General features: G+C 42.8%; 1 protein-coding gene across 1 annotated transcript; it reads right to left on the bottom strand.

The window, feature by feature from the left end:
- Positions 1-481: 481 nt before the first annotated feature.
- On the bottom strand, positions 482-2,324 carry LOC126253609 (cuticle protein 18.7-like). The gene is made up of 2 exons (XM_049955059.1): positions 2,277-2,324; positions 482-939 (listed from the first exon to the last, which is right to left on the bottom strand). The coding sequence occupies exons 1-2, from the start codon at positions 2,286-2,288 to the stop codon at positions 565-567; spliced, it is 387 nt and encodes a 128-aa protein (XP_049811016.1). The 5' UTR covers positions 2,289-2,324; the 3' UTR covers positions 482-564.
- Positions 2,325-15,860: the final 13,536 nt, after the last annotated feature.

Below are 15,860 nucleotides of genomic sequence, written 5' to 3'. Positions count from 1 at the left end.
CAATACTTACCTAAAGATGGCCTAATAAGCCGGAAACTTCATAATACAAATAAAAATCACTAGACCAAAAAAGCACCCAAGTGTTGTTCAAACCTCAGTTTGTGATCAATTTGCATAACTCCTTTCTGGTGCATCGTTCTTCTAGTGAATTTGTATTTATTTGATGTGTGATTCCCTAAAATACAAACTTCTTACTTTCATAGCATTGCTTCAAATTTAGTGTAAATAGCAAATCAAAAAGAAAATCTGGCAGTCAGTTATCATAACAAATGAAAATCTTTCCTATTAGCCTACCTGTAACGCATTTTTTTATATTGCTTACAAATTAAACAATATCAGCTGGAATATACTCTTGTGCATAGTTTTAACACTGAGAATGTAGCCCTGTAGTAAAAATTAAGACATGTATGGCTTAGAAGGGATGCTTCGGAAAGAAATCAGTAGGAATGTTGAAGACAAGAATAAGAATCAAAACCTTACATACATTGAAGGATGATTTATGTGAAAAAATGTACAGGTATCGTGACGTCATGAAATCGATAGGAAGTGCAGGAGACAGACATTTCAGCCCAGCACAGCAGCTTTGGCATGAAGGTGGGCGGCGGCCGCGAGGGCTCCGGGGGCGGCGTAAGCCACGGGGGCGGCGACGGCGGGGGCGGCCAGCACAGCGGCGCCGTTGATGATTGCGTCGCGGGCCCTCGTCTGAGCGACGGCGGTCAGGTGGGCGGCTTTGTTCACAGCCACGTCAGGGGTGTCCAGCAGGTAGCCGTCAGAGCGGACGGCGATGGGGGCAGGGCCGTAGGCGGCGTATCCAGGGTGGACGGGGGCGGCGACCACTGCGGGGGCGGCGTAGGCGGCCGGCGCTACTACTGCAGCGGGGGCGGCACCCAGGTAGCCGGGGGTGGCCACTGCCACTGCCAGGACGACGCTCAGGACGATCTGGTAACAAAAGTATAATAGATCAATATCTTTGTGTGTTGACGACTTCTCACTGACTTACTGTAGTGGAAGTGTGTTTGTCATGAATGCTGCAACTAACCCACTGCTGAATCTAATATGTAACCAACGTTTGCCGTTTTACGAACTCCAGCGTCTCTCTATGATGTGTGATTTCCAGTTAGATGACATCCCGGTACTATCTTTCATGTCTGCTTTCCACATTTAACTAAGATACAGTTAAAATAATCTCCGTAATGGATTTTTCGATTAGAAAACTACTATTGCGATTACTTGGAGTATATATCACAATGTAATATATTAAGTGTTTTTTCAGTGATAACGTTGTCTGATATTATTTCTGTTGCTCCTCTGTCAACAGGGGCCGTGTGACCAGCTATATAACGTAGTAAAGTCAGAAAGACATTTAGTGTTTATGTTCTTATTAAATTCAGTTTTCTATTAATTACGAAAAACTAATTATATTTATGAGTCCGCCTGCTTAGCTGGGTGGGAACGCGCTTGCCTCTCATGCAAGCGGACCCGTGTTCGATTCCCGGCCGCGTTGGCGATTTTCTGCTCTCGGGGACAGGGTGTTGTGTTGTCCTTATCATCATTTCATTCTCATCACCGGCGCGCAAGTCTCCCAATATGGCGTCGAATGAAATAAGACTTTCACTTGGCGGCCGAACTTCCCCGAATAGGGGTCTGCCGGCCAACGATGCCATAGGCTCGTTTCACTTATAGATGAGGATCAGGTTTTTCATTTTTCACTAAATGTCCCCCATCGCTGATTTTAGAGTCCTCTGACAAGAAATTCTCTCTTTTACAACACAGTAGTTCTTATCTAGTCGTTCAGTGTACTTTATGGCACATAAATAGGTCGCAAACTCCATTGCCAAATGATTTCAAATCTCACTATTTCATTCTTCATCATTTCAACGTACACTTTCTACAGCTAGTGACACTATTATAAATAGCGCAATTATCACTTATCAGGCTGACGGATAACACGAAAACTAGACCATCTACACAGTGATAGATACGGTACTGTTTTTTGTGAATATTTCTAGTATATTCTGCTAGCTGCAATCGAATAGCAGCAGACCATATCAATTACGACCGAATAAAATGCCAGCCTAATTTCTCATATACACACACTGTAATATAAATAATATATAATAAACTGAATATTGGTGTATATATGACACAGTATCGTAGACTTTTGTGTTCTCTGCTAAATTACTTAGGTGTCAATGGTCCATAGACTTTACATCAGTAAACGAAAGTAGCCTCAGTCCAAGCAGAAGGCGCACAATGTGAGAGCTGTCGGTGCCTACCAGGCTGTTCATGTTGGTGTTTGGCCGCTGCTGTCGCTGCTGCTGAAACGTGTCTCTGCAGAGACAGCCGCTGCCTTTTATAAAGTACCGACTGACACCACATTACGTGACGTCCGTCAGGACTTGGAGGTCCTCGATGGGCGTGGCCCGTCCAGCGAGTAGCAGCGCCTGTCATGTTTGGCGGTCGGTTCCGAACTATGAGTAATGTCAGCTAGCTGTGCAGCCTCGTCCTGTATACGACTGTGAGGTGACAATTTCGGAGGCAAAAAGGTGAGCAAGTAGTAATTTATTAAACTTGTGGTAAGTTCCAATGGGACCAAACTGCTGAGGTCAACGGTCCCTAGGCTTACACACTACTTAATCTAACTTAAACTAACTTACGCTAAGGGCAACACACACACACCCGTGCCCGAGGGAGGACTCGAACCTCCAACGGGAAGAGCCACGCGAACCGTGGCAAGGTGCCAGAGACAACGCGGCCACCCCGTGCGGCGAGCAACTAGTAGCTGTCAGTCATACAGTACAGTTTTTCTGTTTAACAATAGTGACACACAATCGCATTATTATTTTCTCTTTATCGCCATTTCTAAATTCAGATTATTACCTGTATTTATTACTTATGTGTCACTGTGGGCCGGCCGCGGTGGTCGTGCGGTTCTAGCGCTGCAGTCCGGAACCACGGAACTGCTACGGTCGCAGGTCCGAATCCTGCCTTGGGCATGGATGTGTGTGATGTCCTTAGGTTAGTTAGGTTTAAGTAGTTCTAAGTTCTAGGGGACTGATGACCTAAGATGTTAAGTCCCATAGTGCTCAGAGCCATTTGAACCATTTGTCACTGTGGAACGTAGAGCATCGAAATAACGTCATATGTTGCTCGATATGTTCAATTCAAGAGTAAGGTACAAAATTAAATTCCAAATAATTCCCATAAGTGTTCCTTGTTTTACTTAAGGGGCCTTCCAAATATCTGTCGTATGTGCAGCTACTCCCTCAAGGATACAAGCCTAGTGTGAAAATTTTTACATCTCTCAAGGATACAAGCCTAGCGTGAAAATTTTTCATCTCTTTCAATAACCATATAAAAGTACAGAAATCAACGGTAGGCGGGCTGCAACCAGATTAAATTGCTGCCAGTTCTTTCCGTCGTTCATCTTTGGTGACTAATATTTCATCTACTTTATAATTAGAATTCTATGAAGCCTTACTTTCAACTGGAAAGTACTTTTCTCTGCTGAGAAAATGTAAAACCTCTCAGAGCATGCGGCAAAAGCTTAGCGACTCCCAAGTACCATAGCACATGCGCAGCAATGAAAATCGAAACTTATAGTGTTGTAGCCCCTGAAAATACTTACAGCATGAACTATTTCCGTATAAATGCCTGATCTTTTACCCATAAATTAAATAAGGATATTTTAATGTGAGAATATGTTCAGCTATCACACTCTTCCTGTCTTCTGGAGCTGGATATTCGTAACTATCATTTTCCGTATAGACAAATATATAAATTATGGGGAAGATAATGACAATCTGAACTATATATTATTTATCAGACTACCGTAGATAGTAATATTTAAATTAATTTCTTACAGGCAATGAGCGACGAGAAAAGCACGTAGCTGCTATGTGAATAATACTGTTAGACAGGGTAAACAGAAAATTAAGAATTTTAGAGGCTAATTCGTTGTCAAATTTTAAACTTCACATTCTTTGTCTTGAACATTACGGTAGGCTGTTTGAAGTCAGATCATAGACGAGCTGAGTGGGACAGAGTGATTTGCAATGTGACGTATTGGGGAGAGGATTTCTACATAAAACGTTTGTTTGTAAGCAAGTAATATCCGCGAAAACGTAGGTGTGTACTGTGATGGGAGATTCATTTACTTTGTCTGTCGTCCAGGCTACAGGTATCCACAGGGAGCGTAAAATACACGTACCCGGTGGATGTGATACTATAAAAATGCTAGAATACACACACATGAGGCAGTAAACATACAAAATTGTGAGGGTTTCCATGTGCCCAATGACATAGCGAAAGCCATTGTGTTTCTTTTGCCTACAAAGAACAAAACTGAAGTGCTGAAGTACCACACTCCCACAAATTACTCACTCATTCAACTACACATTCCACAGTCAATGTCCTAATAGGAATAAAAACTATCTTTTACAGAACAACGCCTTCTACACGCACATAATACGATTGTTCAAAGGGAATGGTCACCAGTACTTATAAATCATGGCCACACGGGGAAGATGTAGCCCTTCATTTCTGAAACTTGTGTGAAAGGGCAATTTCCGTCTATTCTTTGAGACTTCGTTGCTAAAGTATCAAATTTAATTGGCCAACTAAAGATAGTAACTATAAATGTCCAAATCAACCATTCACCAGACTAACCTCTTCCCAGTTCAACTACCAGCACATGAAGTGCATCCGACATTTATAGCGCTACTATTTCAGTAAGGAGTAGTGTTGTTTATAAGGGCGAGGAAGCTAGCTAGGAAGCCTAGGTCTGTCTGTTAGCCAGAGGGATACTGTACACTCCAGATAGCCGGCCGCTGGTGGCCGAGCGGTTCTGGCGCTACAGTCTGGAACCGCGCGACCGCTACGGTCGCAGGTTCGAATCCTGCCTCGGGCGTGGATGTGTGTGTTGTCCTTAGGTTAGTTAGGTTTAAGTAGTTCTAAGTTCTAGGGGACTTATGACCTCAGCAGTTGAGTCCCATAGTGCTCAGAGCCATTTGAACCATTTGAACACTCCAGATAGCCTAGTGCCGAGGTCCCCGAACACTATACTCCTATGCAGCTCTCTAGTTTTTCCTGTAGCGTGTGTGTGTGTGTATGTTTGTGATTGCGTGTGTGTGCGTGATCTTCCTGTTGTGTTCCGTAACAGCAGTGGGGTGGAGTTACCTTATTCCTCCCAAGGTTCCGTTACTATCAATTAAAGTACAGGTCACGAACCTCTCCAACAGGTGGGAAAAGAAATCCGCATTGCCTGAGCAACGAATAAATTATTTAACGACCTTAGTTGCGTATGTATTAATTTCATTTACACAGTGTTTCCACCAGTAGGCACCAAATAATTATTTCAATTCCTTCTTCTCCCACACCCGCTCTGCCGGAGCTTAGGCGACTGGTCACAGATGTCCATGGTAGTGCATGTCTTCTCAGGGAGCGTAACAACATTAGTTTAGTTACCGAGAGTAGTACAATTCCTCTTATCACGTTCTTTGTGTAACAGTGCTACCTCAAAGGCGATTCTCGCACCAAGGGGTGCAGCTCATTTTAGGTAGTCGCTCTTCCTTCGTTTCAGCGTGAGCCTTTCTTTTTCTCTCCTCTTCGGTTGCAAGGTAACGACTGTAGGCTTGAGGGACTGTGTTTAACGAGGGCGTGGCTGGCGACCAAGGTAGAAATTTGGCACCAGCACACACACTTATTTAGAAAATTTATGCACAAGAGGATAATGAAGGGATCGGAAAGACACCACGGTACGATGGAAAGTCCGAGTGTAGGCAAGAACAGCGACCAGAAACGCGCAATCGCGATTTCTGTTGACTTGTTGCGTAAGTTCGTAGCATTTCTCCATCAGTTTAACACACATATCAGAGAATTTAGTCATCAATAATATGTTCTCCTTTAATATTTTCATCAGTCTGACAACTTTGGGATAACTTATCTATTCCGCGACTGTAGAAATCACGCGGTTTTGTGGCGAAGAACTCGTTGAGTCATGTTCGGAGAGTATCATAATCCGGACAGGAAGTTCCTTGAATGTTGTTCGATAGAGAGCGGGAAAGGTGGAAATCTGAGTGCGCAATGCCAGGTGAATAAGGTGGGTGCGCAATGACTTCCCAGCTCAACTCCTGTGCTGTGTTTTTTGTTCAAAAAAAATGTTCAAATGCGTGTGAAATCTTATGGGACTTAACTGCTAAGGTCATCAGTCTGTAAGCTTACACACTATTTAACCTAAATTATTCTAAGGACTAACACACACACACCCATGCCCGAGGGAGGACTCGAACCTCCACCGGGACCAGCTGCATAGTCCGTGACTGCCCGCATCTCGTGGTCGTGCGGTAGCGTTCTCGCTTCCCACGCCCGGGTTCCCGGGTTCGATTCCCGGCGGGGTCAGGGATTTTCTCTGCCTCGTGATGGCTGGGTGTTGTGTGCTGTCCTTAGGTTAGTTAGGTTTAAGTAGTTCTAAGTTCTAGGGGACTTATGACCACAGCAGTTGAGTCCCATAGTGCTCAGAGCCATTTGAACCATTTAGTCCGTGACTGCAACGCCTGAGGCCGGTCGGCTAATCCCGCGCGGCGTGGTTTTTTTTTTTTTTCACTCTAGCAGAATGATCTCGAGCGTTATCGTGGAGTAGCATAAGTCATTCTTCCTGGTCTTTGGAAGTGAAACAAGGACGATAAATAGAGTGGACAAGAGTTTAGAAGCTTTCTAAATGTGGTGCTACAGAAGAATGTTGAAGATTTGATGGGTAGATCACATAACTAATGAGGAGGTATTGAATAGAATTGACGAGAAGAGGAGTTTGTGGCACAACTTGACTAGAAGAAGGGATCGGTTGGTAGGACATGTTCTGAGACATCAAGGGATCACCAATTTAGTATTGGAGGGCAGAGTGGAGGGTAAAAATCGTAGAGGGAGACCAAGAGATGAATACATTAAGCAGATTCAGAAGGATGTAGGCTGCAGTACGTTCTGGGAGATGAAGAAGCTTGCACAGGATAGAGTAGCATGGAGAGCTGCATCAAACAAGTCTCAGGACTGAAGACCACAACAACAACAACAACGCTGCTGTCACTCTTTTATTTTTATTTATTTATTTATTTATTTATTTATTTATTGACTAGAAGAAGGGATCGGTTGGTAGGACATGTTCTGAGACATCAAGGGATCACCAATTTAGTATTGGAGGGCAGAGTGGAGGGTAAAAATCGTAGAGGGAGACCAAGAGATGAATACATTAAGCAGATTCAGAAGGATGTAGGCTGCAGTACGTTCTGGGAGATGAAGAAGCTTGCACAGGATAGAGTAGCATGGAGAGCTGCATCAAACAAGTCTCAGGACTGAAGACCACAACAACAACAACAACGCTGCTGTCACTCTTTTATTTTTATTTATTTATTTATTGTTCCGTGGGACCAAATTAAGGAGAAGTCTCCATGGTCATGGAACGAGTCAGTACGTGAAAATATAACACAATATTAGAAACAGATAAAATGAAATATAAAAAAAACATATTCAGGTGACAAGTCGTACGTTTAAATGAAGAAAATCAACAATGTAACACTGTAATTTGCTTAATTTATTAGCTCTTCCAGGAGCTCCTCGACAGAATAGAAGGAGTGAGCCATGAGGAAACTCTTCAGTTTAGACTTAAAAGAGTTTGGGCTACTGCTAAGATTTTTGAGTTCTTGTGGTAGCTTATTGAAAATGGATGCAGCCGAATACTGCACTCCTTTCTGCACAAGAGTCAAGGAAGTGCATTCTACATGCAGATTTGATTTCTGCCTAGTATTAACTGAGTGAAAGCTGCTAACTCTTGGGAATAGGCTAATATTGCTAACAACAAACGACATTAAAGGAAATATATACTGTGAGGGCAATGTCAGAATTCCCAGATTTTTGAATAGGGATAGGGGTCGACAAGACGTTCTCGAACTTACACCACATATAGCTCGAACAGCCCGTTTTTGAGCCAAAAATACCCTTTTTGAATCAGAAGAATTAGCCCAAAAAATAATACCATACGACATAAGCGTATGAAAATATGCGAAGTAGACTACTTTTCGTGTTGAAGCGTCACTTATTTCAGATACTGTTCTAATGGTAAATAAAGCAGCATTTAGCTTCTGAACAAGATCCTGGACATGGGCTTTGCACAACAGCTTACTATCTATCCGAACGCCTAGGAACTTGAACTGTTCCGTCTCGCTTATAATATGCCTATTCTGTCTGATCAAAATATCGGTTCTAGTTGAATTGTGAGTTAGAAACTGTAAAAACTGAGTCTTACTGTGATTTAGCATCAAATTATTTTCCACAAGCCACGAACTTATTTCATGAACTACATTATTTGTTACTGTTTCAATATTACACACAAGATCCTTCACTATCAAGCTGGTGTCATCAGCAAACAGAAATATTTTTGAATCACCTGTAATACTAGAAGGCATATCATTTATATAAATAAGAAACAGCAGTGGCCCCAGCACCGACCCTTGTGGAACGCCCCACTTAACAGTGCCCCATTGGGACTGAACATCACTACCACTCTCAATATTGCGGAGAATTACCCTCTGCTTTCTGTTCTTAAAGTAAGAGGCGAACCAATTGTAAGCTACTCCCCTTACTCCATAATGGTCCAACTTCTGCAGTAATCCAGAATGAGATTTTCACTCTGCAGCGGAGTGTGCGCTGATATGAAACTTCCTGGCAGATTAAAACTGTGTGCCCGACCGAGACTCGAACTCGGGACCTTTGCCTTTCGCGGGCAAGTGCTCTACCAACTGAGCTACCGAAGCACGACTCACGCCCGGTACTCACAGCTTTACTTCTGCCAGTACCTCGTCTCCTACCTTCCAAACTTTACAGAAGCTCTCCTGCGAACCTTGCAGAACTAGCACTCCTGAAAGAAAGGATATTGCGGAGACATGGCTTAGCAACAGCCTGGGGGATGTTTCCAGAATGAGATTTTCACTCTGCAGCGGAGTGTGCGCTGATATGAAACTTGCCCGCGAAAGGCAAAGGTCCCGAGTTCGAGTCTCGGTCGGGCACACAGTTTTAATCTGCCAGGAAGTTTCTGCAGTAATATTTTGTGGTCAACACAGTCAAAAGCCTTCGTTAAATCAAAGAAAACACCTAGCGTTCGCAACCTTTTATTTAATTCGTCCAAACCCTCACAGAGAAAAGAGAATATAGCATTTTCAGTTGTTAAACCATTTCTAAAACCAAACTGAACATTTGACAGCAAATTATGTGAATTTAAATGCTCCAGTAACCTTGTATATAAAACCTTCTCGATAACTTTAGCAAACACCGATGGCTAGAAATAGGTCTAAAATTGTCAACATTATCAGTGTCTCCCTGTTTATAAAGTGGCTTCACTACCGAGTAATTTAATCGGTCAGGAAACCCACCACTCCTAAAGGAAAAGTTACAGATATGGCTGAGAACTGGGCTAACGTACATAGAACAATACTTCAGTATTCTGCTAGATACCCCGTCATATCCATGAGAGTTCTTGGTCTTTAGTGATTTAATTATTAACTCAATCTCCCTCTTGTCAGTATCATGGAGGAGCATGTCAGGTAACAGTCTCGGAACTCTTTTTTCTAAAAGCGCTATATGATTCCCTGTTGGGACTAGGTTTCTATTTAGTTCACCTGCTATATTCAGAAAGTGATTATTAAATACTGTACATATATGCGACTTATCAGTAACACGGACATTCCCACTACGCGCTGATTCTATATCCTCGACCTGTCTCTGCAGACCAGCAACTTCCTTTACGACTGACCATATGGTTTTAATTTTATCCTGAGACTTAGCTATTCTATCTGCATACCACATACTTTTTGCCTTCCTAATAACATTTTTAAGCACCTTACAATACTGTTTGTAATGGGCTGCTGCATTTAGATTTTGACTGTTTCTAACGTTTTGATATAATTGCCACTTTGTTCTACAAGATATTCTTATCCCTCTAGTCAGCCACCCAGGCTGCCTGTTTGTGCTAGTACCCTGTTTTAAACGTTCTAACGGAAAGCAACTTTCAAAGAGCATGAGAAAAGTCTTGAGAAAAGCATTATATTTATCGTCTACTGTATCAGCGCTATAAACACCTTGCCACTCTTGTTCCTTTATAAGGTTTACAAAGGTCTCTACAGCAACTGGATCAGCTTTCCTGAACAGTTGATGACTATATTTAACACGTGTTGCAGCACAAAGATCTTTTAAAGTTAAAATTTGTGCATCATGATCTGAAAGGCCATTCACCTTTTTGCTAACAGTATGCCCTTCTAGTAATGAGGAATGAACAAAAATGTTGTCTATGGTTGTTCTACCGTTCCCTTGCACTCTCGTTGGAAAGAATACGGTTTGCATAAGATTATATGAATTAAAGAGGTCTACCAGCATCCTCTTCTTTGCACAGTCACTTATACAATTAATATTGAAGTCACCACATATAACTAACTTTTTGTATTTCCTATAAAGTGAACCAAGAACCTCCTCTAGCTTTAGCAAAAATGTTGTGAAATCGGAGTCTGGGGATCTATAAATAACAACAGTTAGAAGTTTAGCTCCGTTAAATTTAACCACACCTGCACAACATTCAAACACCTTTTCAGTGCAGTACTTTGAAACATCAATTAACTGAAATGGGATGCCGTTTTTCACATACATGGCTACTCCCCCACACCGCAAAGAGCTCCTCGAAAAGCTGCCAGCCAACCTGTATCCTGGTAAAGGGAGCCTCTGAATTACCTCCTTATTCAAGAAGTGTTCAGATATACCAATAATTTCAGAGTCAACATCTATAAGCAATTCACTAACTTTATCTCTAATACCTTGTATATTTTGATGAAATATACTAATTCCCTCATTACTCGGATACCTAAGCTTTGTCAAAAGTGATTCCCTTGTTAGAGAGACTTCCCTTAAGCAGGAATACCTATCAGCTGACTTCAATCTAAAAAAGGTGCAGCTCTAACACCCACTACTGCAGGAATTTTCCCATGAGTGATCCCACCAACCCCCGACTGTGCTGTCACCTATAAGCTTTGCCAACCTCCCCTTCCCATACCTGTTGAGGTGCAGGCCATGTCTAGTGAAACCCGTCCTGCTGATAGACTCCACCGACACCACTGAAATGTGACCCATGCTTTCTGTAATCAGCGCACCCCCAAGTCTCATGTTATTACGCCTGACGGCTGTATTAAGATGAGGCAGATCGTGACGCTGAAACAGTTCTACGAAATGCACATTCGTGTTGCCAGTCTGAGTGGCTATCTTTTCCAGGTCACCTCTATGTTATACTCCCCATCCCTACCAATACTATTACCAGCCCCACCCACAATCACTACCTGATCCTCTTTAGTAAAATCCCTACATAACCCCCCTATGTTAACAATCACCTGAGCCAACCCTGCATTAGGCTTCACAATGCTGGTGACCTGGTACTCACTCCCCAGCACTTCCTGCAACTGCTGGCCTACACCTCTGCCATGAGAACTACCTAACAGCAGAACCTTCTTCTTCCTCTTCGACACAGTAACGAAGCTGAAAACAGTTCCCAAAAGGTTCTTCTGAAATTATTTCACCAGAAAACACCAAGAACACCGGTTGAAGACTACTAAAGTTCCTAAATAAACCACTATACACAAACAATTAATTAGTACTTAGCTTTCGATGCGCCGCTACAGCTGCAACTGGTCAGCGCGGAATGTAAACACTGGCTCAAACGGAAGAATGGGACGGAAATATTCCGAATCCTCCACTTGTCATTCCATTTTCTAGTGTCCACAGCTCCACTCACTCTCTCCAAATGACAATATGTAAACACAAATTGCAACAGTGAACTACAAATACAAAAGGACAATCGATAAATAAACCTACAGGAATCGGAATATCAACGTGGACGCCACCTACGCCGCTTTCGCCATCTCCGCCACCACCTCTGTCGTCTGCGCCGTCGCTACCGTAGCAGCCAGCGATGACACCGTCACCACCGACGGCACCGCAACTTCCTCGAAACAACAGGCCAGTACCAACAGACAATGTTCTAAGGCATGGCGGCTATAACTGCCTAACTGCACTGATCTGAGCGCTGGTCTCCCATGGCAAAGAGCTGAATTTTTCTGTGGGCTCAGCTTATACCAAACTAGACCCACATATCGTAGAGTTGAAGGATTTAAATGCTCGTTTCGACTCAAAATCCAACTCCCTGAGTCAGCAGGTAGTGAGCCATGAAATACACTTAATACACTTGCACAATATGGGCCCAGAAACGCGAACAGCGTTTTTCTAAATAGGAACACCCATTTTTTATTACATATTCGTGTACCACGTAAAGAAATATGAATGTTTCAGTTGGACCACTTTCTTCGCTTTGTGGTAGATGGTGCTGGAATAGTCACAAACATGTCGCTCACAATTTTAGACGAACAGTTGGTAACAGGTAGTTTTTTTTAATTTAAAATACAGAACGTTGGTACGTTTGAACATTTTATTTCGGTTGTTCCAATGAGATACATGTACCTTTGTGAACTTATCATTTCTGAGAACGCATGCTGTTACAGCACGATTACCTGTAAATACCACAATAATGCAATAAATGCTCAAAATGATGTCTGTCATCCTCAATGCATTTGGCAATACCTGTAACGACATTTCTCTCAACAGCGAGTGGTTCGCCTTTCGTAATGTTCGCACATGCATTGACAATGTGCTGACGGATGTTGTCAGGCGTTGTCGGTGGGTCACGACAGCAAATATCCTTCAACTTTCCCGACAGAAAGAAATCCGGGGACGTCAGATCCGGTGAACGTGTGGGCAATGGTATGGTGCTTCTACGACCAATCCACCTGGCATGAAATATGCTATTCAATACAGCTTCAACCGCACGCGAGCTATGTGCCGGACATCCATCATGTTGGAAGTACGTCGCCATTCTGTCATGCAGTGAAACATCTTGTAGTAACATCGATAGAACATTACGTAGGAAATCAGCGTACATTGCACCATTTAGATTGCCATCAATAAAATGGGGGCCAATTATCCTTCCTCCCATAATGCCGCACCGTACATTAACCCGCCAAGATCGCTGATGTTCCACTTGTCGCAGCCATCGTGGATTTTCCGTTGCCCAGTAGTGCATATTATGCCGGTTTACGTTGCCGCTGTTGATGAATGACACTTCGTCGCTAAATAGAACGAGTGTAAAAAATCTGTCATCGTCCCGTAATTTCTCTTGTGCCCAGCGCACAGAAGTATGGTACGGGTGCAATCGATGTTGATGTAGCATTCTCAACACCGACGTTTTTGAGATTCCCGATTCTCGCGCAATTTGTCTGCTACTGATGTGCGGATTAGCCGCGACAGCAGTTAAAAAACACCTGCTTGGGGATCATTATTTGTTGCAGGTCGTGTTTGAGGTTTCACATGTGTCTGAACACTTCCTGTTTCCTTAAATAACGTAACTATCCGGCGAACGGTCCGGACACTTGGATGATGTCGTCCAGGATACCGAGTAGCATACATAGCACATGCCCGTTGGTCATTTTGATCGCAATAGCCATATATCAACACGGCATCGAACTTTTTCACAATTGGTAAACGGTCCATTTTAACACGGGTAATGTATCACGAAGCAAATACCGTCCGCAGTGGCGGAATGTTACGTGATACCACTTACTTATATGCTTGTGACTGTTACAGTGGCATCTATCACAAAGCGAAAAAGTTGTCCAACTAAAACATTCATATTTCTTTACGTACTACACGAATATGTAATAAAAAATGGGGGTTCCTATTTAAAAAAACGCAGTTGATATCCGTTTGACCTATGGCAGCGCCATATAGCGGGCCAACTATAGCGTCATCTGGTTTCCCCCTTCATGATAGACGAGTTTCGTTCTTTGTAGTTTTTCCGTTTGATGCTTATTTCGTGAGATATTTCGCCCGCTCCACTATCAATGGACCACCATATATATATATATATATATATATATATATATATATATATATATATATATATATATTCGAACACAAAAATCAGACACTACTGCGCAGTAATTAAGCCAGCAGCACTATATGCTAGTGAAACGCTCACACTCCACACAAAATGTGATTTAGAAAAAATACTAAAAGAGGAACGAAAAATTATGAGAAAGATTTTAGGTCCAAAATTAACAGAAGAAGGATACCGGATACAATCAAGAAGAACCACAGAAACTATATCAAACCTGGCAGCAGACATAAGAAGGCGAAGATTAAAATTTTATGGACATGTCACTAGACTTCCCCCCACACGACTCACCAACAGAATTCTCACTTACATAGAAAAAGTTAAATCAACAACACCATGGATTAGCCAAGTAAAATTAGATTTACAAAAAGCAAATATTGAACTTAAAGATGTCAAAGATAGAAAAACTTTTAGAAATGAGGTGGAAAAGTGGAATGTATTGTCGGAGAAGGAAGCACTAAAGAGACCAGGAACAAAATGGACAGAAGAAAGAAAAAGAAAACATGGAGAACGAATGAAAGAAGTATGGAAGAAACGACGTCAGAAAGCTTTGCGTGATCCTTCTGGGTCCATTCGCGATAAGTATATATATATATATATATATATATATATATATATATATATATATATATATATATATATAGGCTCCACTATGGCCACATCACTGGTGTTAGTAGTCGGAGATCACACCATTCATCAGATTGTGTCACATAAGGAAGATCGCCTGGCATCAGAAATTAATGACTGGAATAAATGGTGTGCTGTGACGAGATGCTGGGTGATACGAAGGTCTCTGTACCTGGTGTTGTGTTGTGTTGTGTTATACCGATTTTAGAGTCATTGCCGAAAACGCTGGCAGTTCCCTATGTGAGTCTCCTGGAAGCCACCCTAGTAAACATCTTGATAGTTGACCAGTGAGGAGACTTTCCACCTACTTGGCAGTCATGTGAGACCACATCAGCCCAGGACAGTGCCTGCCACCCTCACCCTTCGACTGGGGCTGCGCGTACCCACCCTAGGTATGTGCCAACACCTGCGTGTGGGTACGTACAACATCATTGCGCGCGCCCGTACGCAGTTGAGTATTTGCAGAAATCGTGGGAAAAACGTTCGTCCGATACACCCCGTGCGGTTCTCAAAAAGCTTCACCGAATGGTTTAGATCGGTAATACTTAATGAGTGCCCGAAACTGAGCTAGGTTGGACTCTGATTAGAGGCCGAGGCTAGGCTATGGCGGGAAGCTTTGCGCAAGGCTTACACAACTTACCATGGCAAGTTGAAGTCAGAATTTCTCAGGATGGAGTCAGCAGCAGCGTGTAAAACGCCCCAGTAAAATACCCACGTAGAAAGCATACTCAGAATCGGGTCCGGCACAAATTTTCACTGTTGTAATTCCATTATACAACTGGAGGTGGTTCATATTCGCAACTGCGAATATATTTCATGCTCGTAAAAACAAGTCTAGGGTGAGACTTCTGATTGTCGGTCTGAAAACTGCATAATATTTCGCCGGCGCAACTGACCAACGTGTTCACCGGAATCTTCAAGTACGGCGAACACACTGCTCAGGCTGTGACCGAAGCCTCCTATTTATGAAATGCGCGATTTCTTCCTGCAGGAGGTCCCTGATGCACAGAACGTCGACCCACCACTTATCGAAGAAGAGCTCGTGACAGTCGCCACTCAGCGAATGCCTGAGTTGGTACGAAGACAGCCACTCTTCTGTCAGAGTCAGTAGAAGAATCTCTAGAGATATTCTCAGATTTGGATGAGTTCTGGACTGAATGCGGTGGAATAAATGCACAAGGGTAAACGAACAAAACTCATCTCT

This window comes from Schistocerca nitens, chromosome 4 (genome assembly GCF_023898315.1).
Source record: "Schistocerca nitens isolate TAMUIC-IGC-003100 chromosome 4, iqSchNite1.1, whole genome shotgun sequence".
Taxonomy (NCBI): domain Eukaryota; kingdom Metazoa; phylum Arthropoda; class Insecta; order Orthoptera; family Acrididae; genus Schistocerca; species Schistocerca nitens.
This window is presented reverse-complemented; position numbering and strand designations above follow the sequence as displayed.